Source organism: Gossypium raimondii, chromosome 2, assembly GCF_025698545.1.
Source record: "Gossypium raimondii isolate GPD5lz chromosome 2, ASM2569854v1, whole genome shotgun sequence".
In the NCBI taxonomy this organism is placed as follows: Eukaryota; Viridiplantae; Streptophyta; class Magnoliopsida; order Malvales; family Malvaceae; genus Gossypium; species Gossypium raimondii.
In genome coordinates, this window is record NC_068566.1 from 41,275,928 (window position 1) to 41,303,427 (window position 27,500).

The 27,500-nt window shown below is 33.3% G+C and overlaps 4 protein-coding genes across 6 annotated transcripts; 1 reads left to right on the plus strand and 3 right to left on the minus strand.

Moving 5' to 3' along the window:
• Positions 1-2,784: 2,784 nt before the first annotated feature.
• Positions 2,785-5,526, plus strand: LOC105788823 (probable serine/threonine-protein kinase PBL10). 3 transcript variants are annotated; one of them, XM_012615871.2, is made up of 8 exons: positions 2,785-2,871; positions 2,992-3,044; positions 3,273-3,380; positions 3,620-3,951; positions 4,092-4,227; positions 4,323-4,465; positions 4,550-4,673; positions 4,766-5,526. In XM_012615871.2, exons 3-8 carry the CDS (start codon positions 3,296-3,298, stop codon positions 5,200-5,202), a joined length of 1,257 nt encoding a protein of 418 aa, XP_012471325.1. In that variant the 5' UTR covers positions 2,785-2,871; positions 2,992-3,044; positions 3,273-3,295; the 3' UTR covers positions 5,203-5,526. The 3 variants fall into 3 exon arrangements, with proteins under 3 accessions (XP_012471325.1, XP_012471323.1, XP_012471328.1); XM_012615869.2 differs by lacking the exon at positions 2,785-2,871 and having other exon boundaries at positions 2,882-3,044; XM_012615874.2 differs by lacking the exon at positions 2,785-2,871 and having other exon boundaries at positions 2,921-3,044; positions 3,317-3,380.
• Positions 5,527-9,109: 3,583 nt separating this feature from the next.
• Positions 9,110-12,183, minus strand: LOC105788826 (very-long-chain 3-oxoacyl-CoA reductase 1). The gene is made up of 3 exons (XM_012615879.2): positions 11,025-12,183; positions 10,866-10,935; positions 9,110-9,511 (listed from the first exon to the last, which is right to left on the minus strand). Exons 1-3 carry the CDS (start codon positions 11,660-11,662, stop codon positions 9,257-9,259), a joined length of 963 nt encoding a protein of 320 aa, XP_012471333.1. The 5' UTR covers positions 11,663-12,183; the 3' UTR covers positions 9,110-9,256.
• A 133-nt stretch (positions 12,184-12,316) lies between these two features.
• On the minus strand, positions 12,317-14,857 carry LOC105788825 (pentatricopeptide repeat-containing protein At4g11690). Its single transcript, XM_012615878.2, has one exon. The coding sequence runs from the start codon at positions 14,688-14,690 to the stop codon at positions 13,008-13,010; it is 1,683 nt and encodes a 560-aa protein (XP_012471332.1). The 5' UTR covers positions 14,691-14,857; the 3' UTR covers positions 12,317-13,007.
• Positions 14,858-15,343: 486 nt separating this feature from the next.
• On the minus strand, positions 15,344-17,102 carry LOC105788827 (mitochondrial import inner membrane translocase subunit TIM9). The gene is made up of 2 exons (XM_012615880.2): positions 16,899-17,102; positions 15,344-15,748 (listed from the first exon to the last, which is right to left on the minus strand). The coding sequence occupies exons 1-2, from the start codon at positions 16,991-16,993 to the stop codon at positions 15,562-15,564; spliced, it is 282 nt and encodes a 93-aa protein (XP_012471334.1). The 5' UTR covers positions 16,994-17,102; the 3' UTR covers positions 15,344-15,561.
• Positions 17,103-27,500: the final 10,398 nt, after the last annotated feature.

The following is a 27,500-nucleotide window of genomic DNA, read 5'->3' on the forward strand; positions in this document are numbered from 1 at the left end:
TTTGCAGAACATTATATCCAATGGACCGACCCAAAAGCTTAATAATCACCATTGTTGCCATGACTTTGATCAATAACTGATGAATTCTTTCAGAGAAACTAATCGTAGGGATGTCATTGATCAGGGATCTTGTAATATTCCCATCCAAAAGTTCAAAATCGTCATCTTTACCAAGTCGAGACCGGGCATCTGACGCGTTAGATGCTTCCTATCTACCATCTAATAGTCTATCTTTCCAAGAAAGCATAGACTTAGGTTCTGAATCAACCGCCATATAAGAGCCCTCATCCGTACTTGATTCCTTGAATCTAACTTTTTTGGTTGAAGGTTTTTCAAAGAAACCAAGAGTATTACTATCATTTGTCATAAGTTATTTGTTTTTTCTTTAAGATGCTAATTGTAAACTATCCATGTGATAGATTCATACATATTAAAACTTTGGTCCATGTACTTTTAATATAATTCATGTCAAATATGAATTAGTATTTAACACCAAAACCATCAAAATTGCCTAATTAATAGTATAATAATACTTCGAATTAACAATTAATGATTTAGAATTTAGAAGCAATATTGAAGGTTGTAGAAGTCCTATAGTTCATCAATAGTTTTTTTTAAAGGCATAATTGTCGAAAATATCCTCAACATTTATGGGTTTTTGGTTTTGTGCCACTGATTTTTTTTTTTGATTGACACCCTCAATGTTATAAAATTTCCACAAATCAACTCAATTTTTACGAAAAAGTCAGTTGACCATCAGTCAAGCGTCGGTCAACAAAGTAACCTATGTGGAGTGCTTACATGTAAAAAATAAAAAGTTTAAATATGAAATTATAAAAAAAATTATAAAAAAAATTTAACTCTAAAATTAAAACCTATCATTAAAATCCATAATCCCTTATTCCCAAATCATGAAATCCCTAAAATCTATCATCAACGATGAGTTTCCAACAACTAGAAACACAGGAAGAGTAAAATCCATTTTCGCCTTTTTGTTCAAAGTGGAAAGGAGATCGATTCTGTGTTACCTGGATTCAAAATAACTACTTTTCTACGCTCTCTCTCTCTCTTTTTAATGTTTGCCTTCAATGGAGAGCAATGATGAAAGAATAAATTGATTGGTGTCTGTTGAAGCTCTGAAAAACAACAAAAATTGTAATACATATACCGATTTCATAGTTTTTAAGGATTTCAAGATTTGAGAATAAGGGAATGATCAATTTTAATTTTAATTTTAATTTTAGGGTTAAAATTATTTGTTATAAATTATTTATTTCTTTTTAATTTAATCTTTAATTTTTTATTTTTGATATGTTAGCACGTCACATAGGCTATTTCGTTAACCGACGCTTGATTGACGATCAATTGACGTTTTCCGTTAAAATTGGATTGATTTTTGAAACAATCGTAATCCTAAAGAACATCAACAAAAAAAAAAGGTTAAGGGTACAAAACCAAAAATCCATAAACGTTGTGAGTATTTTCGACAATTATACTCTCTTTTTTACTATTGTACCATCATCAACCAATAAAAAACCAGTCTTATTTAATTGTTATAAATTGTTCTTAAATCAACTTTTGTTTTTGTTTTAAATGAAAGTATACGATTAGAGTATAATCATCAAATCCACATGATTAAGATTCTTGTTGATAAAATGATTCAGATTATTGATCAAAAGAAAAATGAATTGAGATTAGACAAGATAAGATTTATTCAAGGAAAGAACAGCTATAATGCAACAAAATTAAGATTTATTTAAGGAAAGAGTTGCAATAACGCAACAAATTCTTTATTTTGGAATCTAACCAGAAACATCCTTTCAAACACTGACTAATACTATAATTATTACTTCTTTTCTCAACCTAATCCCTGTTTCTAGACTTTGGATCATTATAACAAGGCTTAATTCCTTCAAATGCCATCAAACTATTACCTAAATTCTAAATTAAACATTCTAATTCACCCTCTTAATATCAATATTGTATCAATAAGATCTTTTTATCGTCCTAGCTGGCAATTTAAGCGTTAAATGTCAGTTCAAATATAACTTTAAGCATATTTAAAACATGTTAATCATATTATAAACACATGTGTACTTACTACATAGACAATTTAAATCGACATGTTAAAAAATATAGTGTCAATAAAATTTAGCTCGTTATTTATTTTTATTAACATGTGAAATAGATGTAGTGTATGTTGAGATTTCAAATCCAAACTAAAGATTCGATTGATATGATAATATTTTGAGGATTCAATTTAAAAATAGTTTAAGTTTGGGATTAATTTAAATTGGAGTTAAAATTCGAGGAGGGTTGATGGAATTAATCCTAAGACAAAACCTATCAGATTTGTCACACTAAAAAGTGTCCAAAAGCTCCGAACTTTCCATGCAAGTGAAGCTGTCTAGTCAATTCCTTGTATTAATAAAGAGGTTTTTCTTGGAATTAACCTATGCCATTGATAAACAAAAGAGTACCCTTTCTTACCCCATTGATAATTGGCTGCTCCCCCTTCAATGAGGGCCCATGTGGCGGTTTCGAAGCTAAAAGCTCCCACTTGAATAAAAGGCAGGGTCTTGGCTTGCCAATTGTCCCTCTATTCTCCAATTACTACAATTATCCATTAAAAAAACCATTTTTTCTTTTAATTCAGATAGAAAATTTCACTTTTTAACGGTTTATTTATGTCATAGTTGAAACTTGAAAGCTATATACAAGGACGAAGCCAGCTGTTGAAGCTCAGCCACCATCATTTATAGAAAGGATCCAACGGCTCAGGAAAGATGGCGATGGAGTGCAAGGGCTAACCTTCTCTGACTTGACTAAACTGAGAGAGAGAGAGAGAGAGAGAGACAGAGTTGTAGCACGGTACGCTTAAAAGGCGGGACCAGCCCGACATTAGTGCAATTCATCTCACCTTCCTTTAAAAATCTCTTTCTCTTTTTCTTAAATTTATAACCATCATCGCCGTTGGCTAACTATTTGCAGGTTGCCACTAGGTACTGCACCAGAAAAATTAAAGCTTTTGCTATAATAAACTGGTAAACTTCTCTTTCTTGATGCTGTTTTTTGTTGGCCCTTCCCTGCTTGGTTTACAGAGAAAAAGATGACCTTTTTATCTTCTTTTGTTTTTTTATGAAAAATGATGGCTTTGGGAAGCTTTTTCTTTTCTTTTCTTTTTTTTAAATAAAACTTAGATCTGCTTCATTTCATTGTTGAATTCTGGTTTGTTATATAAACCAAAGATTCATTTTTTTTCTTTGTTTTAGGATCTACGAAAGAAGAGTTGAAGATGGTGGCTTGTATTTTTCAGGTATTTGATGCAATTGGAAATTGCTTGAGTGCCGGTATTAAAGCTGAGAGCCACAGCAACACAGGTATTTCAATTATCCCACATTATGCTATAATATATCTGTTAATTGCTATGTACTTTGAAAATTTGGGGTTTTCAAGTATAATTCTTTTTCTTACTAGTTCTGGTTTATTGAGAGCTTTACCTTCATTAGTAACTTAAACATACATCCTAACAATTTGTGGGAGATGACCTTATTGTATTTCCAAAAATGGGTTAATTTCAATCAATGAATGCATGAGGGGTTATACATGTTTGAAACAGGGCTCAGTTCAAAGTATGATAGTGGTGATGGGAAAGATGTTAGCAGTGAAAGCAGCAACAGCAAAGTTTCATCATTTTCAGCACCTTTGACACCTCGGAGTGAGGGTGAGATTTTGCAGTCCCCCAATTTGAAAAGTTTCAGCTTTGCTGATCTCAAAATGGCCACAAGGAATTTTCGTCCCGATAGCGTGCTTGGAGAAGGCGGTTTCGGCTCCGTGTTTAAGGGGTGGGTCGATGAAAATTCCTTTACTGCTACCAAGCCTGGATCTGGCATTGTTATTGCTGTCAAAAGGCTTAACCAGGATGGGTTCCAAGGTCACAAGGAATGGTTGGTAAGTCCATTTATTAGGTGGAAAGGATTTTAATGTGTTGAGTTTGCTTGCTTAAGATGTTTATCTATGAAGCTTATCACTTTCTGTTGTTTTGAGATTTAAGTGCTTAGATTTACTTGTGTTTGATCTTGATCTTGTAGGCAGAAGTGAATTATCTGGGACAGCTTTATCATCCTAATCTTGTGAAACTGATTGGATATTGCTTGGAGGACGAGCACCGCCTGCTGGTGTACGAATTCATGCCTCGTGGCAGCTTGGAGAATCATCTATTCAGGAGTAAGTTCTTTCAGCCTGTATGTCGGTTTGGTCGAGCAAAACTTTGTTTTAGATGCCATTTTGTTTATTTTTAACACTTGAATTATATGTACCAGGAGGTTCTTATTTCCAGCCTCTTTCTTGGAGCCTACGGTTGAAAGTTGCCCTCGGTGCTGCGAAGGGACTCGCCTTCCTTCACAGTGCGGAAACAAGAGTTATATACCGAGACTTCAAGACTTCCAACATCTTGCTCGATACGGTATGTGATTTGTTAAGCCAAAGCATTCTTTCCAATTCCTTTACACGGTTCTCTATGAACCTTTTTGTTCTATTGTAATTGCAGAACTACAATGCAAAGCTCTCTGATTTTGGGTTGGCCAAAGATGGGCCAACAGGTGATAAGAGCCATGTTTCTACCCGAGTTATGGGGACTTACGGATATGCTGCTCCGGAGTATCTTGCCACAGGTACTTAGCAACCTGTTTCAGTTAACCGAGTATATGTAATTTTCCACTCTTGTAAACGATGAATGATTCCGTTTTTTTCCCCCCAACTGTAGGTCATTTGTCTGCAAGGAGTGATGTGTATAGTTTTGGAGTTGTGCTGCTGGAGATATTATCTGGCCGGAGAGTAGTTGACAAGAATCGACCATCTGGAGAACATAAACTGGTGGAATGGGCCAAACCTTACCTTGCCAACAAACGCAAAATATTTCATGTCCTAGATAATCGCCTTGAAGGCCAGTATACAATCGAAGGAGCCTTTAAGGCTGCTACCCTTGCTTTGCGATGCCTGTCGATCGCTGCCAAGTTCAGACCAAGCATGAATGAGGTTGTAACTGCATTAGAGCAGCTCCAGGATTCTAATGACTCCAGAATTAATCACAACAATACTAACAGCGTACCTCGGAGACGTAGGCAAAGTGCAGATGATGCTACCGGTGGAAGGAGTACGACTGCATACCCTCAGCCATCTGCTTCGCCTCTTTATGCCTGATAACAGAATCAAGGCCCTGAACCAAAGTTGCTTACCTACCAAGTATAGTGGGTGAATCGTCTCCGGAACTTGGGCATTGTGCCTTGTGGCTGTACAGTTATTATATGAAGCTAATGTACTCTAAAGTTGGAATGAATGTGCAATGCCGTATTTTGATTTTGAGATTACAAAGCGTTTGTTACACTTTGAGAGCTAACTTGGAAAAAGGGTGTAATTGCTTTCCTATGACCACAATCACTAAGGATCTTCACATTTCCAGTCGAATTGTAATCATATTATTATTTCATTTATGATTACTTTCTTTGTTGTCCTTTGAGATTGAAATCAACTTTACCGACTGAGGTTGCATGTTCAAGACCTGACATACTTTGATGTCTTTTGTATAGCATCCTAATACTTTCAACGTACTAAAAAGCAAATAAATTGGTTCACGAGTCCATTTGATCATCTTCATCACCTATCTCTTCAATCTTCATCTCCTTCACTGCTTGTGCAGCATCACTTCTTGTTCCATTCAGGATTCAGATCAATTCGTCTGCTTTTTGCCCAGTCTCTGCATTGACTAACCCTTCATTCTTCTCAATCTGATACACTAACTCACTTCCATTTGGAGCATCCATGTAAACTGTCGAGTTCACATCAATTTCTTCCTTCACAAGCATCCTTGATAGCTTGGTCACAACTTTCTTCTCAAGCAATCTCCTAATAGGTCTTGCACCATAAACCTATATCAAAAGTTAAAAAAAAGAGACATTGTTACTATTCAACCATACCCTCAATGATCTCTGAATATGCATAAGATCTAAATGTTAATACTTACTGGATCATAACTCTCAGCAAGGATATAGTCCAATGTTGAATCTTCTACAGTCAATGCAATATCCCTTTCAGCAAGGCGGCTTGCAACATCCTTCATTCGCAATCTAGCAACTTTCCTCAATTGGTTATGTGATAGAGGGTCGAAAACGACGATCTCATTGAGCCCGTTGAGCAACTCTGATCTAAAGTGTCGCCTTACCTGTCAAACAATCAAAATCATAATGTTAGTACTACTGCTTCAAAACATTATATGAGAAAGGATGTTATTTGAATATAGATTATTACAATGAAAAAGAGCACCATATACCTTTGTCAAAGAGCACCATATCGGTGAAAAGCTATATTTTCAAAGAATGAATATAGATTCAAATTTTAAAGATGATATTATTAGAATCTAGATTCAAATTTTTGAAAATATAACTTATTCTAATAATATCATCTTCAAAATTTGAATCTATATTCATTCTTTGAAAATATAATGTACCTTTCCATTATACTCCAAACATGAATACTCGGTGAGCAATTTTTGCTTAGCTAGATCAAACTTTAATCATTTGAACATTTTTGCTTAGCTAGAAATACTAGTATTGCATTACAATTTTTTGTATACTTTAAACTCGTAAAAGCAAATCCTGCAGGAAAAGGGTTCATACATTTGCATACTTTCATCCTTATCCTTCCCTACATAATGGAAGTGTCACAATGCAATTGCAATGCTTGAAAACAAATTTATGAAGAGACTACAATATTTGGGGGGTTGGGCAGTTTTGGAGTTCTTTCATCCTGTTAGAGTTGTGTGACCCAAATTCTAAGAGATCGCTTGCAAGTCAAGTTAAACAAAAATATATTTTCTTTCTAGAAGATTTAGTATTTATTAGTATAATATATTTAGCATTTATTAGTATAGTTTATTTGACTTACTAATTTAGCCTATAAATAAGCTCTTTTACAATATTAGAAAAACACACCCATTTGATTAGAACTCATAACACATTTAGAGAATTTTGTGTTTACGTTTTGAGGGTTCCTTGTTTTTCGAGTTTTCGGGGTTTAGTTTTTGTGTCCATCTTTTGTACTCTTCGTTCTTTTGTCATTATAGTAAAATTATCTTTGCCCGTGATTTTTTATCCTCTTTGGAGGAGTTTTTCCACGTTAAATTTGTGTGTTTAACTTTTCAATTTCTTCTACTATTTTTACTTGTTAACTTTTCAATTTCTTCTACTATTTTTACTTGTTCGTTGCTTAATTTGGACGATTCTAACAAGTGGTATCAAAGTTAGTTCAACTTTCATAGGTCATCCCGTTCAGAGATGCCAGCAACAAGGTTTGAAATTGAGAAGTTCGATGGTGAGACAAATTTCAATCTGTGACAAGTTCGGATGATGGCAATTCTAGTTCAAAACGGCTTCAAAAAGGTTGTTACAGGAAAAAAGCCTGAGAATCTAAATCAAACAGAATGGGAAGAGCTTGATGAAAAGACATTGTCTGCAATCCAGTTGTGCCTCGCGAATACAATGTTGTAGGAGTTATTGATGAAAAGTCTCTAGCTAACTGTTTAGTGTTGAAACAACGTCTATTTACGTTTTGCATGAACGAAGGTGAGCTTCTTAGATATCACATTAGTCAATTCATTACTCTTTTAAATGATTTAAAAAACGTTGAGGTTCATATTGACGATGAAGATCAAGTTATACTATTATTGTGCTCTTTACCCTCTCCATACAAGTCTTTCAGGGATACTCTGATTTATGGCAGAGACAAACTCTCGTTCGAAGATGTGAAAGGTCATTTGTTGAGTAGAGACGAACTCGATAATGAGTTTAGTTTGAATAGCAAAGCAGATAGGCAAACTTCCGTTTTGGTAGCATCAAAGAATTGAGACAAAATGTGTCGCTATTGTAAAAAGTTAGGTCACATCAAAACAGATTGTTATAAACTGCGAAATAAAAGAGCTATTGAGAGTAACGAGAAAGATGTAGCTGGTGCTAATTTGGTCGATGAAGGCGGTGATGATTTCTTGTTAGTGTCAACGAGCGATAACTCCAAGCTTACGTCTGAGTAGATCCTAGATTCAGGATGTTCTTTCCACATGTGTCCCAATAGAGAATGATTCTCCACATACAGTTCAGTTGAAGGTGGAGTTGTGCACATGAGAAACGATTCATCTAGTAAGATAATCGGTATTGGTACTGTTAAAATTAGGATACACGATGGGGCGATTAGGACACTCTCAGATGTTAGGTATGTACCTGATTTACAAAAGAATCTTATCTCCTTAAGTATTTTAGACTTGAAAGGATGCAGAATCAATATCGAGTCAAGCGACATTAAAGTATCTCGTAGAGCTCTCGTTTTGTTAAAAGGTAAAACAACTGACAGTCTTTATATTCTAAAAGGTTCTATAATGACCGGTGAAATCGAACGTCTCTCGTCTATTACGGAGTCAAAGTCAACTTGTTTGGAGTGGAGGCAACTTGGTCATAGGAGGGAAAAATGTATGATCGTTTCGTTGAAGAGAGGTTCTCTTTTGGATGCAGGTTTTGAAAAGTTAGAGCACTGTGTTCGTGAAAATCAGACCCGAGTTAGTTTTAATTTAGCAGTGCACAAGTCGAAGGCTAGAAGTCTTTCAGCTTCTAAGCATAGATTCGACTCAGTTAATTCCCTGTAAGATAAGCCCGTGGCGAGTTTTGGCAAAGATGGCGTTGAAAGAATTCGTATCAAGGTGGAGATTATTAAAGTTGTGTGACCCAATTTCTAAGAGATTACTTGCAAGTCAAGTTAAACAAAAATATATTTTCTTTCTAGAAAATTTAGTATTTATTAGTATAATATATTTAGCATTTATTAGCATAGTTTATTTGACTTACTAATTTAGCCTATAAATAGGCTACTTTACAATCTTCGAAAAACACATCCATTTGATTAGAACTCATAACACATTTAGAGAATTTTATGTTTACGTTTTGAGAATTCTTTATTTTTCGAGTTTTCGAGATTTAGTTTTTATCTCCATCTTTTGTACTCTTCATTCTTTTGTCATTATAGTAAAATTATCTTTGCCCGTGGTTTTTTATCCTCTTTGGAGGGGTTTTTCCACGTTAAATTTGTGTGTTTAACTTCTCAATTTCTTCTACTATTTTTACTTGTTCGTTGCTTAATCGGGACGATCCTAACACATCCAACCAAAACACTCAACTCCATGAACGTAAAATACAACAGACTCAACAATCTGTTTTCATTCCTTCTTCCTAGAATCTTTGAGTTGCCCCCTCTTTCGAATGCCAAGACAAAAGCGCAAACGCCATGCATCAACCACACTCTCTGGCAGTGAATAAGCCAAGCCCCAAAGGATGGAATGGGGCCAATAGGGCGTGCAACGAGGTTCATAGCCTATCCACCGCATTGCTGCACGAGCATATCCGTCTGTTGATGGAACAAAGAAAGACGATCTTTTGATTGATGCCATTTTTGTTGCCACATATAATGGAACCTGCATTAAGAAACCCATAGATCGATCAGACAATGTTAATGAATAGAGTCTAGTTGCTCTCAATATTAAGTTACCCAGATCATTGGCCATTAAGGTACAACCTTCTGTAAGCTATAGCTTTTGTCAACCAACCTAAATACATCAAATTCATAGAGGTTCAACTTTTATCATGTGATTATACGAATGGCTTGACTTCCTACCCCATTAAACAATAACCCTCCCTCCTTATTTTTGTCAATATAACACGGTGTAACCTTAGTTGCCGATACTAAGGGTAAATACATCAAAGTTTCCCAAAGCTAAGTCGTAAGAATCATCGAAAATGCACAGAGTTCTGGTGGCATGTTCCACTCTTGCAACTCATCTAAAAGTATAATCAGTAGAGATTAGGGCAAAACAAGAGGTAGGAAATCAGGGAAATTTGAGTGGATAAAAAAAAAAAGCGACTTGAGAACCACTCATATCGAAAGTACTATTCAAAAAAAATCCTAAGCTATAGAAAACAATATGATTCGGGGGCATGAAATGTCTTAAAACTAATGTGCAAATTGATGACCTGTAGATACAATGTTTTATGTGATTCAGTAGCATGAGCTAAGTGTCATTCCTGGAATTAAACTAATGTCATTAAAAAGAGAGAGAGAAAGAGAATAAAACGTTGTTGAATCAGCTTTCTTGTTCACCATCTTATACAGCAGCAAACTTGCTTAATATACTCGTAATAACATGTTATACTAAGAGAGTGAAAGTGACTGAAAGAGTTACAGGGCCCAAAACAGTAACTGTTTCTTTTCCCCCAAAAGAAATTAGCTAATATAAACAATTTAATATCCCAGGGTTCTTAAATAGCATAATTTATTGACCATAGTAAGTTCAATAAGCATATCAAAATTGTCAACATTTCAGGTGAAGTAGATAAAACAAGACGCCTTTTGAAACAAGAAAACAAGATAATTATATGTAGCTAGTTTCTGACAACTTAGCAGGACAAATGGACTACTTAAACGGCCTATACAGATTCCTTGTAGAAAACTTTGTTCCAGAATCACTATGTTAGCAAATCAGGTTGTTTGTAGGTAGAATATTGAACTGTAATTTACATATAACGGTATTTCTATAGAGTCATCGTTCAATTATTGGTTACTCAGTTTAACAAATAAGGTGGTGGAACACTTCCAGTAATCAGATTTCGAAATAGTAAAAAAAGAAGAAGCATAACCAAGCTATTTAGACAAATCCAGCAATGGCATAAGGATAAAAGATGTTCAAGTTCCATGAAAAAAAGCCTTACTCTAGCATTTAGAACTCCTGGAATCAAAGCAGTAAATCATAGGCATATATTAGGAAACATTACCTGACACTGAACATCAATCCCAATGTTCTTGTATTCAACATAAAGGCACCTAGAGAATTGATCAATATACCTGAAACAATCCGAGAGAAAGATGAACCTTAGATGCTAAAAGCTAGAAATTAAACCCCAATTAACTTTGCAAGTGTCAAAAACACTTACGCCTTAGTAGCAGCATAAACAGCATAGAGTGGATCAGAAGGGATGACAATGGCAGCACCAGACCCAATGTTCACAATTGCGCCTTTCTTTCTCTTCACCATCCCAGGCAAAACAGCTTGAGTTACCTTTGTGGTACCTTCAACATTCACCTTAATCAAATTCATCAACAGCTCCTCATCAACCTCGTGGAAGTACCTGGCATAAGGATATGAAATCCCAACATTGTTAATCAAAACCCCCACATCCAGTCCTTCAATAGTTTCTTTTATCTTCTTCACGCCTTCATCAAGATCGCCAGTGAAGTCCACAACAACTGTCTTGATCTGAATCTTGGCATACTTGGCCAAGATTGAATCGGAAACGTCTTTGAGTTTATCAGGATTACGGCCCACCAAGACAAGATTTAGCCCTTTCCTAGCCAGCTGAAAGGCAAATCCTTTGCCGATACCATCAGTTGGTCCAGTAACAAGACCCCAGGAGCCATATTTTTTGAGATTCTTACCAGGTCTAAGAAAATTGATCCAGACCCATTTCAGAAAAACAAATGAGAACTTCAAGAGTGATAAAGAACCCAAAGTGAAAAGGACAATAACCCAGAAAGGTTGAGCCTTGAGAGTATCGAAGAAGCAGGCTTCCATGGATTACGTAGAGGAGAAACTTGAAACTTGTGTGAATACCAAAGAAAGAGATGTAAGGGGATATAAGTAGAGCGCTCGATAACGAAAAGGGGAATCTTTTTAGCAGTTCGGTTAGGCGGAAACAGATGGGAATCAAAAAGAGAAAAAGGGAAGGATTGATTATCTATAAATGAAAAAAATATAGTGGGTGAAGTAGATGAGATGAAAACCACCTTCATTAACTACTTAGGAGTTTGACTGTTGAGGGGCATTGGTATTTACAGGAGAATAAAATCACAGTGGAGGAGAAGAAACGTGCGAACTAGCTGATTTCATAGAAATAAGAAACCTCAAAGCTGAAAAAGCTCACAGTAATTTAAGAGGGGTTGAAATTAAACTGTGGGGTTATCGCCCATGTGTGCGAATCTGTGCGAAGAGTGGACTGGCGAGCACTTTCCCCGTAATTACTAAAATGCCATTTTATTCATTTTTTGTTTGTATAAAGACCAAAAAGTCCCCTTTGCTTTGACAAAATTGTCAATGTGCACCTGCATTTTCAATTTATCCAATGTGTTACCTGCACTTTTATTCCGTCTATCAATTTGGTATCTGACCCTAATGGTGTTAAATACCGATGCGTGGCCCAATCATGGGCTGCCATGTGCCACTGTGTCAGAGAAAAAAAAGCTAGAGACTTCCATAAAAATTGTCGGATCAAAAATATTTTAGAAAATAAATAAACTTTTCTTTATCCTAAAGTAACATAAAATTGCATAAATTAAAGACCTGAAATTAAAAAATATAAAAAAATCATGAATTTTAAATAAAAATCCTCAAACCCTTTCTTCATCACTGTCTTCTTCATCTCCCAACACAAATCTTCAACTACTTGCTTAGAGATGTATAGTGGCAAATTATAATTCAGAAGTTCAATCTAGAGGTTCTATATTACTTTCATTTGCACCATTCAATCAGACTCTAAATTAGCTGTTGGCCTTGAATTTGCAATATGGGAAGTAAAGGGCTGTAATCATATCATCAACCAATCAATCTAGAGGATCTTTTCGACAACAATGGAGTGAATGAACAGTTAATAGAGAAAGTGGTTGAAGCTTACAAAGAAATGGAGCAAATACCCCTGAATGAACTGCTTGTATATCTCATCTCTCCTCCTTCAGAACTCGTAGCCATTGAGCTATCATTTTTGGTCTCATTTTATTCACAGCATCCTGCATTTCCTTTTCCTTCAAAATATATCTCATCCAGGAGTTTCTATTATCTTCCTTCACACAATGAAAGCTCAGTTTTATCAATTTAAGCCATCAGGCATCCACATTTAACTTAATTGTGTGCTCGAAACCTTCAACTATGTATTGTTTTTTATTTCAGAGATTAGATTATATATGGAGACTGTAGGTTTAAAACCTGATTCAACCATCTCAGTCACTAAAGCCTCAGCCTCTTGCCATTTCCCATCCTTGCAAAGAACTCCAATAGTAGAGTTGTAGCTAGCTACATTAGGAACCAGCCTTTTCTCTTTCATTTCTTGAAGCAGCCTCAGGGCTCTATAGGAGCTACCTTGTTTGCAATACCCGTGAACCATCGTGTTGTATATCACATCATTAGGCTTCAACTGCATTTCATCCATTGATGTAAATAGTTTCCATGCATCCTTCATGTTTCCCTTTATGCACAACCCGTGGATCAAGACACCGTACGTGTAAACATCCGGACCCAAACCGGCCTTCTGCATGAACAAATATAACTCAAATGCTTTCTCTGTGTTTTTTGATCTAATGAATGCATCAATTACAATTGTATACGTTACTTTAGAAGGTCTTATCCCTCTCTCCTCCATTTCCTTGACCAACTTAGCGATTGTTGTCGAGTCTTTCGCTCTAGAGAACGCCGAAATAAGAATGTTGTAAGTCACCAAAGATGGAGATTGACCCTTGGTTTTCAATTGACCAAATAAATACCTAGCCTTCTCCAACTTTCCAACATTACAAAAACCATCTATGAGCGAATTATATGTAATCAAATTCGGACTTAAACCAGTCCTCTTCATTTGATCCACTAATTTTTCAGCCTCCCTTAACCTTTTCTCTCTACACAACCCACCAATCAATATATTGTACGTAACAACATTACATGCTACTCCTCTTTCACGCATTTCATCGAACATTTCGAAAGCTTTACCTACTTTTCCTTCACTGCAGTACACTTTCATCACTGAATTGTAAGTATATAAACTAGGAATTACCCCTTTACGCTGCATCTTCTCATATAGCTCTAACCCATCATTTTCAAGTCCCCTTTTAAACAACCCATTGATTAAAACCGTGTATGTATATTCATTAGGAACCAAACCAAGCTCCTCCATTTTGGCAAACAACAGCTTTGCCTGCTCCAAGTCACCATTTTTACAGCACCCATCAATCAAAGTAGTATATATAACAACATTTGGAGCCAAACCCAACTCTTCAATCTGATCTAAAAGCTCAAAACTTTTGCCTAAATCCCCTGCCTCGCAACACCCTTTGATCAGTATCCCAAAACTATAAACATCCAACTTAACCCTCCCCTTGGATTCTTGAAATAGGGTCCAAGCTTTCTCAAAACAATAAAATTTTATAAGGAAATCCATTATGCCATTGAAAGTATTGGGTCCAACCACAAAGTTTTTGTCTACCATTTGATTGAAATAATAAATGGCTTGATCAGGTAACTGGGATTGAACATGGGCGTTGATAATGGATTCATACAGACGGATTTGATTCATCGAGTTGGGACTAAAACAGTGTTGAGTTAAATAGTGGAATAGAGACGAAGGAGTGAAGAAAGGGGAGGAGATTCTACCAGAGATGATTTGGAGGAGAAGGGACTGAGAATGAAAGCGCAAGTTGGAAGAAAGAAGAATGTGTAGAGTGAAGGATATGGATTCAGGGGTGTGTTGAAGACCTTGGAGGATTGAAGAGTTGAAGAGGGAGAGAGCTTTGAGAGGTGGGTTCTTCGCCAATTTGGGAATGAGAGTCAGAGATTGAAGCATCGTGGTTTAGCTTTTGGATTGTTTGGGATAAACAGGGAAATATATAATAAGGTTGTTATGTGCAAAATACTTGTTAGTTGGTACGAGGAATGGCTATTCTCGTGTCTTTTGCTGATGTTTTTCCCTTCTTTTCTGGTAATCTAAGCTCAACTTGCAGCGAGTTTTGATTTTCACCCATAGATAAATCTAAACTCAAATTTGATCCAACTTATGTTATCATAATAAGTTAGCAATCTAAATTCATTTAATTTATATTAACTTGGATTTGAAACGATTTAAGCTCGAGACAACTCATAAACAACAATAAAAACATCTCGAAATAATTTAAAAAATGTCTTATTTTGAAAAAAAGCCTCGAACTCGATTAATTCAAATAAAAATTTGATTCTAAGGAAAAACTCAAACAATCAAAATCCAAAATTAACCAACCAAAAAATTTGAAAATCCAAATAGATTCAAGCTGGATTAACATGATCCAAAATCAACCAGATTAAATCTCAAACAAAGCATCCGATTTTGTGCCTGTAGGTTTTCTTTTCATCTTAAGTTCCAAAGAAATGTTGATAATCATAAGCAACCCCATAATATGCCACCACCGTTTTGCATAGGGTCATGTCTTGAGAACAAAAAGGAAATAAAGGGATTTCACCATCTGTGAATGAACTATCTTGCATAACGAATATCTATTCAATTGTATTGAATTTCTTATGAGGAAATCAACAATAACAAATTCTATGATTTAACATCAATTCTCAACCCCAGCAACGTAATGCTTTTCATCTGAGGAAGAACCCAATTTATCCCAAAAGAAGAAAATTCTACATGATATGCAAAAACATTTTGAGCTCCAACTCATGGTCGCTTATTAGCTTTAATCTTGTGTTGCGGCCTGCGAGTTAAGCTCTGCAAACCTCAGTCCTACACGCATTGAGTGCTTCAAGAACTTCTCCGCGCATCGCATGACGCAGGTCTCCTCTTGCTTCTGCAGAGCCTTGCGAGTGAAGTTGTCCACGCAGTCATTGAAGCATCTCTCCACAAGAGAATTATACATTCTTAGACTGCACATCAAAGAACAGATAATTAGATCAATACAGACACCTCCATAGCAGTAAGGAGGTGCTTAGATTCAAAAGCACAAGCAATTAACCAGACACAGGTCCATTTTTGTTGGTTAAGTGGAATTGGCACTTTAATAAGTACATATAGAAGTTTACAAAGCCTTCAAAGCTATGGAGAAGATTGTTTATTGAAATACGGACATCGCATAAACCCTGCCAACCCCCTTTTTGTCTTAAAGGAGGCTTTTGCCTTAGGGCAATAATGCCAATACGTCTATGCAAATAACAATATCGTAAGCATCAATCATTCCCCAATCCCAGGTAGGCATTATAAACAAAAAAAGTCCAGTGTGGCATTATAAGCAGTATCAGGAAAATCAACATAAACATAATTGTAACACTACATTTGATGCATGAAAAAGCTGACATTGATTTAAGGATCTAAAAATTCAGCAACCAGTGAATGACAAGGCAACTTAACACACAGAAGATGAAAGGCCAGTTCTAAACAAAAACAGGAAAGATCAATTTTGGGATAGCTATAGTCCAAGTGAAGATGTGTCAACCACCAAACTTAACTCCATTCTATGAAAACAAATACAACAAAATGCTACCAACAAACTGTTGGTTGAGACAGTAGCGGCCTCGTTCGGTAAGGTGAGATTACAAGTATGAATCCCGTGATATGCACTAGTTGCGAGGATTTTATCTAAAGAGCTCCAGACCCGATGGGCTTAATCTCAAGTCTAATGTGGCTTGGCGCAATACTAGCTAAATCATCATTAAAAAGGGTATCAGAATTCATGTTGTAGAAATGTAGTTCCCAAAACGTCCAGAGGCAACACAGAAAAAAGCTGCACTGGTTTTAAGGAGAACGTCTCTTTAGCTTCTCATTATAAACAAAGCAGCAAAACCCGGATGTAAATTTGGGACCCCTGCATTATCTACAATCTGAGAAGCTAACCACAAACCAAACCAAACCAAACATAACAATTAAAAATAAAACCCAAAAATTTTACACCCCAAATAAGAACCCATTTCCTAAAACTTCATTACATAACCAATTCAGGAAGCAAATAGGGAAGTCAATAAGCGAATTTGCAGAGGGAAAAATGGGAAGTTTGAGGGGAAAAAAGAGCGTGAAACACACCTATCACGAAGCTGAAGATGGTCGATCATGGAAGACATTCGGGCCTTATCTTCTTCAGGGAGACCCTCGAGACCTGCTAACATGTTCTTGTCCATACTGGATCCGAATGTAATTTCCTTTTAGGATTTTGCTTAGGGTTTATATTTTACTTTACAGTAAGGGCTTTAGTTGTTCCATTCTTTAAGAGAAACCCTAGGATTCGTGACATTAGAACGGCGTCGTTGAAACTCTTAAGGGGGCTTTGGATATATAAAATGCGAAACCAAATAACATAGAAAATTGTTGATGTATGATTGTGGATCGAAATTAAGTCGTATATTTTTAAGCTAATAAAAATGTAATTTAATTAATAATTTATATTTTTATAATTTTTAAAAATAAAATTACTTTTTTTATTATTTTTAGAGGTCAAAGCATAATTTTATTACTAACAATTTAAAATTCTATAAATGATAAAGAGGCCTAAAAGGAAATATTCCATTTTAGGGGGTCGATGACCTTGATACGTAGTTTGTCCCTTATACTTATTCAATTGTACCTAATTAGTATCTGAATATTTTTTAGGCTTAGTTAGTACCTAAACTTGTATTCTATCACTCAAGTTGGTATCTTTGCATTAACATGGTTAGTTTATATATACGCGGCACTGATAGTCAATTTGATGATGACTGTTGACACCACTCTTTTGATAAAAACGGGTCGACTTGGGTTTTGAAAAATGAAAACGAAAATGGGAGTCGCCACCAATCTTTTTTGATGAGGTGTGATCGGGCCACCTCGAAAAATGGTTGTTTTAATAAACAATTTGATTTTATCAAAACAACGATTTTGGTCCACGAAAATCAGAAAACGGGTTCGGGAGTCGGTTACGTACGAGGAAGGATTAGCACCCTCGTATCGCCCAAAATTGGTACCTAGTTAATTAATTAGTGTCTTAGTGTCGAAAATCGAAAATTTGAAAAAGATTCAAAACATGATCATTTGTTGAAATGCTAAAAATTTCAAGAAAAAGGGGGTATATTTCACGTTAATCGAGAAAAAAAATTATATCCCGTAAGTTAGGACACAATGTCTCGATTTCCCGATGCGAAAATGAATACCGAAAAAGAATTTACTTATCTTGAAAGATATTTGATCATCTCGGGTTTAGGAAAGAGATCATGTCCCGTGAGTTAGAACACGATATTTCATTAATTCCTGAGAGCATATAAAACTTTTGTTTGAAATGATTCGCATATCTAGATTTGTCGAGAAAATTGAAACCCCGTAAGTTAAGGTACGATTTTTCGAATATCGAAATACAAAAAAAAACGAGTTTTGATATATTGAATAAAGTAAAATATGATGTCGTGAAAAATGCGAAAACAAATTACATTGGATACGCATGCGAAACAATAATAAATACGATAGTGTAACGTAATACGAACGATAGTGACAAAAATAAGATAAAAAAAATGACGAATCAATAGCAGGCCGAATAACGAGTGTATAAACAAAATAAAAGTGAAACATTTTTAAAATAATAATGAAAGCGTGAATGAATAGATAATAAATGAATTATAATTATAAAGATGCGATAGGATATATGTATATGTATATAAAGTATAAGATATAATAAGAAATATGCAAACATGTATATATATATATATATATATGAAAATTAAAAGTGTGTATATAAAGATATATAAATGATATAAGGTATAAAAATATAATATATATATTAAAAGGTATATAAATACGTAAATATGTACATAAGTTATAAAATAATAATAAAAGGATAAATGTATATTTATATATATATTGTAATATATGTATATATATTAAGAAAATGTAGGCATGTACATACTTTATAATTATACATCAAAATGCATGTATATATATATAGATTATAAAATATATGTATGTATATATATATGTATATGTTTTAAAATATGTATGTAAAATACATAAATATGTATATAGATTACAAAGCACCAAATATAAAAGTATGTGTATTGCGTAAATATCTTATTATAACAATAATACTATAGGAATAATATTATATAATAATATTAATGTCATTAAAATGATTAATTTTCTAAGAAAATAACCTAAATAATGAAATGTAACGACCCAAAATCCGTGGGCACCGGAAAAGTATATTATCGGGCTTCCGTCTTAGTAAACTGAGTCATAAATAATTATTAGAAGTAATTATGAGTTTAGTTGAGTGCTTAATTAGGTGAATTTAGTCTAATTAAGAATAATTAGGAGAAAAGGATCAAATCGAATAAAGAGTGAAAGTCTATTTATAAATTAAAAGAAAGTAAAAAGGGCTAAAGTGGCAATTAAGCCACTTACATGGAAAGAGGCGGCATATATGCGTTAAATTCAAGACTTATTTAAGTTATATATAAATATTATATGTATACAATAATAATAATAATTATTATTTATTTAAATTGCAATTTATATTAATTGTATTATTTTATTATGGAATAAATTAAAATTAAGACAAATGTGTGGTGATAAGATGGTACAAGTGTAATAATGTATAAATATACACTTGTATTATAATTATTAATTACTTAAAATTTAAGTAAAAGATATTAATTAATTAATTAATTATATTATGAGATTTTTATTTGGTAAACAAATTAAATAGTGACAATTGTATGGTGTTGATGGTGTACAAATGTGAATATATGATTGAATATTTAATAGATATTTAGAATAAATATATTATTATAGTATAAAGTAAATAAAATAAAAGGAAATAAAAACAAAGCAAAAGAAAAGAAACAGAATAGAAAGAACAAAGAAACAGAGAAAGAGACGAAACAGAGGAGAAACAGGGAGAAAGAAGAAAAGAAAGAAAAAAGGAAAATAGGGTTTTAAAGCTTGGAATTTAACTTGGTAAGTCAATCAAGTCCTTTTCTTTTAATTTAGATGTTTTAGAAGTTAGTTTTGTTGAAAATAAGTTGAGGTTTTGGAAGTTAATAGATTTTTTTAGTAGGGTTTATGTTGAATAATGATGGAATTGAGGGTTTATTTGATAAAAATTTGATTGGAATTGAATAAAGGATTGAATTGTAAACTAAACTATATGTTTTAATTTTATGGATTAAATTGAAATAAATTCGAAATTATGAAAATATGATAAAAATTAAATAGTTACATATAAGTTTGGCAAGAAATTGAGTAGCAAGAAGGTATGAATTGAGAAAGAAAATATATAGATTTAGTTAGGATTAAATTGAAATTAAAGTAAAAGTTAGATAAAATTTCAGCAAGTAAATTGTGTTGTGCTAATGATTATGAAAATTATCTTAATTTCTTTTCGTAGCTAATATCGCACCCGAGGCATCCACGAGGAAAGGAAAAGAAAAAGTGGACGAGGAATAGACACGGGAATTACGGTTTGTATCACTATAATTCAAACTTTATTATTATTAAGTGTTTAATTTGCTAATTATGTGTGGTAAGTATTTTAAGGTAAATGTTTAATAAATAATAAATTTATAATGTAGTAATGAAATTGAAACTGATACTGAACCGAATTATGGAATCTTGGATATTGTTTTGATTCTTGAGTGAATTGTGAAAATCTGAATATTGTTATGCATAATGCATTGAATTGTGAAATTATCAAGTAAAGAATTACTGTAATCTTGTGAAACCGATTGAAATAAGGAATTATAATTGATCTTGAATTGAGATGGAAATTTATCTTGAAAAGTGAATTAAATACCCTATTAACTAGTCGGGCTAGAGCGGATATAGTTGGCATGCCATAGGATATGGAAGTGTACGGAGTATTTGCTTACTTCTTCGATCGGGCACTTATGTGCCGACTCATCTTATCATATCGATTCGGCACTTTGTGTGTCGAATCATTTATCTTATCATTATCAACTTCGGCACTTTGTGTGTCGAATCATTATTCTTATCATTATTACTCAAGACTTTGTGTGTTGAATCTTTATTCATATCGATTCGACATATATACTGGTGTGTTTGGTTGGAATCCGTGTATCCGCCGAGGCCGAGTCGAGTTAATAGGGGCAAATGAAATAAATTGACTGATAAAATTAAATTGAGTAACATAGTATATGTGAAGAGTGAAATTTGAAATAAAGAAATAAGAATGATAATTATATATTTAATTAATTGATAATATAAAAAGGTTGAATTGTTTATTAGTAGTGATAATTGAATAAAAAGTATGTATGTGATTTAATGTATTTAATTATAAATTGAATTATAGTGATACCACTGAGTATATGCATACTCAACAGTCTGGTTGTTTCCGTCATGCAGTTGTAGAAGTCAAATCCGAACCAACATCCAAAGCCGGACTGACTTGACAAACTTTTGGTGATGTATAATTTTCCTTGGTAATGTGGCATGTACATAGGACATGTATAAAGGTTACTATGTTTTTAATATAAATTGTTGAAAATGTTAGTATTATAAGTTTATGAATTATAATGAAAGAAGTTTATCTATATTTATTTAATTTAGTATATTGTTAAATTTAAATTGATATTATGTTGATTAAGTTGATTAGAAAGTATTTGGAATAGAAATTGAGAATGTGAAATGAATTGGTTGAATTGGTTGAATTGGTTGTGATTTGAAAATGAAATGGTTTTAATTGCAGGGGGTTTTATGTAAAAACAAGTAGAAATGCTGCCGAAATTTTTTTTAAAAAAAAGAATGAAGTCAATTACTAAAATATTATATGATTTTATGATTTTATCTTAATGTGTTGAATATTTAATTAAGAATTATCGTAAATTACCTGATACGTCCGGTAATGCGTCTTAACTCTATTCTGGCGACGGTTTGGGGTTAGGGGGTGTTACATGAAAATAGGATTAAATCAGAAACTAAATTAATTTCGGGACTGGAAATAGAAATAAAAACAACAAAAATGATTAAATTGTAATGCGCGTGAAAAGGAAAAGGACCAAAAGGGAAATATTCCCACGTTGGCTAAACTGTGCCGTTCCAGCCAAATTTGTACACAGGGTCTATGGACCAAATCGAAATAAAAATGGAAATCTGGGGCAAAATTAAAACAAATAATAAAAGGGGATAGGACCCAATTGTAAACAGCCTCAAAAGTGGAAGGACTAATAGCGAAAATAACCCCTCTGTTCCAAAAACACGCGGATCCTAGGAGGTTCGAGTCGGGTCGGTCCGCCCCAAGTCAACACGACGTCGTTTTGGGGCTTAAGGACGCCGGCCAAAACTGCGTCGTTTTACAAGGGTATATAAACCAATATTTTGAGAAAAAAATCATTTGGGCATTGAGAAAGAAAAAAAAAAGAAGAGGGAGGGGGAATTTTCTCTCTGGACCAGGTCCAGTTTTCGGTGAGGCCTCGCCGCACCGTCGCCGCGCCGGCCATCGTGCAAGGTGGTCGGAAAATTTTAAAAGGTAATTTTTTTTATATTTATACGAACAATTTTAAAAAAAATGGGTATATGAACTGCTTCGAAAGGAAGAAAAAAAAAGACCTTAATGCTTTTCTTTTTCGTTCACTGCTTGCAATCTTGGGTTGAATCTGTTTTTTTTTCTTTTTGCTTTTATACTTCTCAGAACATTTGTACAAGATCTAAAAAAAAAAGTCCCCCTTTTCGTTTTTTTACAAATCGGCTTTATAGCCTAAAATAAAAATTAAATTTGCTATTCTAGTCTTGTCTGCTTTTGTTTCTGCTTCTCTTGTTGCGTGTTTGCAAGTCCTAGTAGAGCAGGTGACGGTGGGTGGTCGACGTGACAGGCGGCAGAGGTTAGGTGCAGCGGCTAGGGTTTTCTGCTGCTGAAATTTGTTTTCCATTTGGGCTAGGGTTTCTGTTATTGGGCTGATTTTGGGTTATTTTGATTTGGGCTTATTTGTTTTATTTTCTCTGGTGGGCCGGGCAAATTTGGGCTTCTACAATGACAAGTGGCAATCTCTTAGTACATTCCATGGTAGATTTAAATTTTTTTAAAAAAACTTTAAAAATAATAAATTAATAAATATATTTTTTTTTCAAATCAAGAATGAATCTAAACAAATGATTATCCAAATTGAATATCCTCAGGATAGTCTGGTATCAGGGCCAAGGAGGAGTAGATATTTTTAAGTTTTGAAAATATTTAATTTGTTTTCAATATTTCCGAGTTCTGGTTTAACTGTCTTCATTAATGTATTATTATTTTGTTGAGAATTGATACACTGTCCAGTTAGTCATGGGTTAGGCGTGTCAAGGACAAAGTATCCCTGTAGGCAACTTTAATAATCCGAAAATCCAGATAGTATAACCCCCTTGTAGGAAATAAGAAAACAAAGAATGTTTATTTTCCTTAGAAGAATCAATTCTTCTGCAAGCTTTGTTTCCAATCAATCCCAAGAATTCGACCAAACCTCAAACAACACTGTTAATGAACAAGAAGAACATTATGAAAATATTCCCCAAAGATTTGATAATTGGACTCTTTCAAGAGTTCCAACAAACCAAGTCTACAAGAAAACAACTTTTGAAAATTTAAATGTTTTTTGCAGTTACGTTATAAAAACAAAAGAAATGAGTTTACCTATTCAAAAAGAATATGAAATAATCCAATTATTAGATAGAGTCGTCATTAATAAACTCAAATAACAAAGATACAAATATGTCCATTTTGGACTAGTCCAGGTTGGTGTCAAACCTCTTAGTGTTGAAGCCACTAAAAATACCTCAATTTTAGTTGTCTTAAGAGACTAAAGACACATCATGTTTAATGACTCATTATTAGGAACTATAGAAACAAGCCTATGTACAGGCCCGATACATTTTAATTGTTATCCAAATTTTATAGTTTCTTTGACTGACAAAAATATTTTACAATCTTTGACCCTCCAAATACATACCCATAACTACAAAATGCTTCCTGGTACGGAAGTATTAACATTAGTCTATAGACTCCATTTCAAAGCTATGTATTCTGTTGTTAATACCAAGGCTTTACTCCAAAGCCCAAAAAGAGAAACCCTCTTAATAGAGACAGATACCACAATATCTCATATCACAATCCCAAGAACAATACAATGGCATGAGATAAACCTTCTTGATAAGTGGAAACTTGAGGGTGCTACAGACCCTGTGGCACCAACTCTCATAAGAAACACTTCATTAAGTGAAATCTCTCAGCACCAAGATGGCACAGTTGAATCAAAATTCAACAGGCCACAAAGAATGCCTCTAAGATATTCCTTCGAAGTAGGAAGTGCCAGCACAGCTTTTAGAAGATTAAATTTAAAAGAAGAGTCAAATCCAGAAACACAAACAGTAGATTTTAAGACAGCCAGAGCCACTGTCTCTTCTATCCCAACAACATTTAGAACCAATTTACAAGGAATAGATAATTCCTCAAATATAGTTCAACCTATCTATGCCAGACAGGAAGAGAGTCCCCAAAATTCACCTAATATGTCACCAACATATTCATCAATGACTAATAATGCAAGACAATGAGAAAATTCAGAAATATTTGTTTTAGAAAAAAACTTTTGAGATAAACAAAGAATGGTGTAGAAAACACTTCCATTCCAACAAAAATAAGCAAAAAAGAGAAGATTACTTTAAAAATTATAATGATAAAAAAGAAAGCATTGTTCAAGAATATTATGAATTTATGAATACCCATAAAATCCATATAAAATTCTTTGAAAGGTTTGAAGAATATTATTCAGAATTTGTTAATACAGTAAAACATAATACTAGATGGCAGACTAATAAAGAAGAAGTTGAATCTCGACATCCCCCTTTAATGGAGGTTCAATATCTTCACAAAAATACTGGAATAAAAGCAAATTCTTTAAGAATGAGAGCTCCTGATGCAGGAGAACAAATCTCATCAAAATATATTAAAATGATAGTAGAACAAAACAATTATACAAATATCAATCTTCATACAATAGGAAAACAATTAGATTATATTGAGAATTTGGTGGAAAGCCAACCGATCAGGAAAGAACCAGTAAAAGAGATAACCAAAAAAAGTTCTAAATAACCAATATTCACACCTTATGAGATTCCAAAACCTTCCTAAAAATCCCAAAATGATTTCTTAACAGAAATCCAAAATAGACTTAATGCTTTAGAAAGTTACAAGTCTGAATTAATTGCCCCTGATACCCCAATACAAGCCCAACATTTAGTAAATAAATTACACCAATCCTCCCAATCTGACTCTAACCAGTCAGATGAACAATAAATTAACAAGATGGCTTGAAAAGAACCAAAAAGATTATATTATCCAAAAACCACTGCACCTAATCTTAACATAGAAGAATAACCTGTTTTCCAAAATAAATAAAATGCTAATACAATTTATGAATGGAATATAGATGGAATGTTTGAATACAATATTCTTAGTTTATTACAACAAATGACAATGGTTCCAAATGTTTATAAAACCCAAAATCAAAATGGATTAATCAGTGATCATGCTATAGCTAATCTTTTAGCTGTAGGATTTCCTGGTCAATTAAAAGGATGGTGGGATCATGCACTCACTAAAACCCAACAGGAAGAAATTTTAAAAGCAATAAAAAAGGATGACCAAGGAAGAATTATTTTAGATGAACAAGAAAGAGAAATCCAAGATGTAGTAGCAACTTTAATTTTCTCAATCTTTAAACACTTTATAGGAGATCCTTCTCATCTTAAAGATAGAAATTCAGAATTATTATCAAATTTAAAATGCAAAAAATTAACCGATTTTAAATGGTATAAAGATGTCTTTATGACTAGAGTTATGCAAAGATCTGATAACCAACAACCATTTTGGAAAGAAAAGTTTCTAGCAGGACTTCCCACTTTATTAGGAGAAAAAGTTAGAAATCAAATAAGAGAAAATTACAGGTATTATTCCATATGAAAAGCTTATATATGGTGAACTAATTAGTTTCACCCAAAAGAATGATTAAAATTTGTCAAGATTTAAAATTACAAAACAACTTAAGAAAGAAAGATATCGATGTAGAAAGTAATTAGGATCATTTTGCCATCAATTTGATATTAGGAATGAACCTTTTTTCAAAAACATGTTGCCTTGTAAAGTCGAAAAATATGAAAAGAATATTTCGAATATTATAAAAATCCAAATATAGAAAATACGAAAAGGAAAAAACAACAAAAATAGAAAACAAAATTGATAAAACAATAAAATGTTATAGATGTGGAAAACCAGGATATATCTGAAAATATTGTAAAATTAAAAGAAAAACCAATAATTTAAATCTAGATGAAGAAATAGAACAAAAATTAAATGAGATTCTATTAGAAACAACTTCTTCTGAAAATGATACATCTACCGAAACAGATGAATTACAAATAGACGAATTACATACAACATCCAGTCTTCTGGTGATGAAAATGAACCCTCAATTAATATGTTAAGCAAAGATCAAAAATTTATTATTGAAGTTATTGATAAAATTCAAGACCCAGAACTTAAAAGAGAATGCCTTTTGAAATTAAATTCCTCATTAAAAGATAAACCAGAAAAAGAAAAAGAAAATATTTCTAGTCAATCACAAATGTATAATATACAAGATATAATATTTAATAAATATGAAAAAATAAAACCAAGACAAATTACAAATTCTGAATTACAGTTGGAAATAAAACAAATTAAACTAGAACTTTCTCAACTTAAAATAGAACAGCAAGAAATGAAAGAACAAATGCAGACCTTAAAACACGAAACCTCAAAAAAAAGTTCGTCAAAAACTGAACCTGAACCTGAAAAAAACACACAGGAATATATGATGGTTCTAACTGAAGTATCTATTCAAATATATTTAATAAAAATAAATATTGTCATAAACAATGAATTTCAATTAAAAACAATAGCCCTTTTTGATACAGGAGCGGACCAAAACTGCATTAGAGAAGGGATAATTCCAACAAAATATTATAACAAAACATCAGACTATCTTAAAGCTGCAAATGGGAAAAAACTAAAAATTACTTACAAAATTCCCAATGCAGAAATATCTAACAAAGGTATAAACTATCAAACATGTTTTTTAATGGTAAAAGATATTACCCAAGATGTCATATTAGGAACTCCATTCATATTCTTACTCAAACCTTATAAAGTAACAAATAATTCTATCTCCACCAAAGTTTTAAATACTAAAATAAAATTTCCTTTTGTAGAAAAACCAAAATAAGAAATCTCAACTTATTAAAATCTTTATCCATCCATAATGGGCAAATTAATAATTTAATTAATCATAAATGAAGCAAATCTCTTTTCTAAATGGAGAAATATGTTTTAAAAATTGACTGAACAATTAGGAAAAGAAAAGTACTAAAAGGATAAATCAAATCAAAGAAGAAATAGAATCAACAATTTGTTCTGACATTCCTAATGCCTTTTGGAATAGGAAAAAACACGAAGTAACATTACCATATGAAAATAATTTTGATGAAAGACAAATACCTACAAAAGCAAGACCCATACAAATGAACAAATAAATGGAAGAATTTTGTAAAAAAGAAATACAAGACCTTCTTAATAAAAATTTAATTAGGAAAAACAGTTCTCCTTGGAGTTGTTCAGCATTATATATAATAAAAAAT

Coding starts and splice junctions, on each gene's coding strand:
- LOC105788823 (XM_012615871.2), top strand. CDS start 3,296: ATGGTGGCTTGTATTTTTCAGGTATTTGATGCAATTGGAAATTGCTTG. Junction 3,381..3,619: donor TGAGAGCCACAGCAACACAG/GTATTTCAATTA, acceptor TGTTTGAAACAG/GGCTCAGTTCAAAGTATGAT. Junction 4,228..4,322: donor GGAGAATCATCTATTCAGGA/GTAAGTTCTTTC, acceptor TATATGTACCAG/GAGGTTCTTATTTCCAGCCT.
- LOC105788826 (XM_012615879.2), bottom strand. CDS start 11,662: ATGGAAGCCTGCTTCTTCGATACTCTCAAGGCTCAACCTTTCTGGGTT. Junction 10,936..11,024: donor GTTTATGCTGCTACTAAGGC/GTAAGTGTTTTT, acceptor GGATTGTTTCAG/GTATATTGATCAATTCTCTA. Junction 9,512..10,865: donor GGATTGATGTTCAGTGTCAG/GTAATGTTTCCT, acceptor TTCTTAATGCAG/GTTCCATTATATGTGGCAAC.
- LOC105788825 (XM_012615878.2), bottom strand. CDS start 14,690: ATGCTTCAATCTCTGACTCTCATTCCCAAATTGGCGAAGAACCCACCT.
- LOC105788827 (XM_012615880.2), bottom strand. CDS start 16,993: ATGGACAAGAACATGTTAGCAGGTCTCGAGGGTCTCCCTGAAGAAGAT. Junction 15,749..16,898: donor CATCTTCAGCTTCGTGATAG/GTGTGTTTCACG, acceptor TTTGATGTGCAG/TCTAAGAATGTATAATTCTC.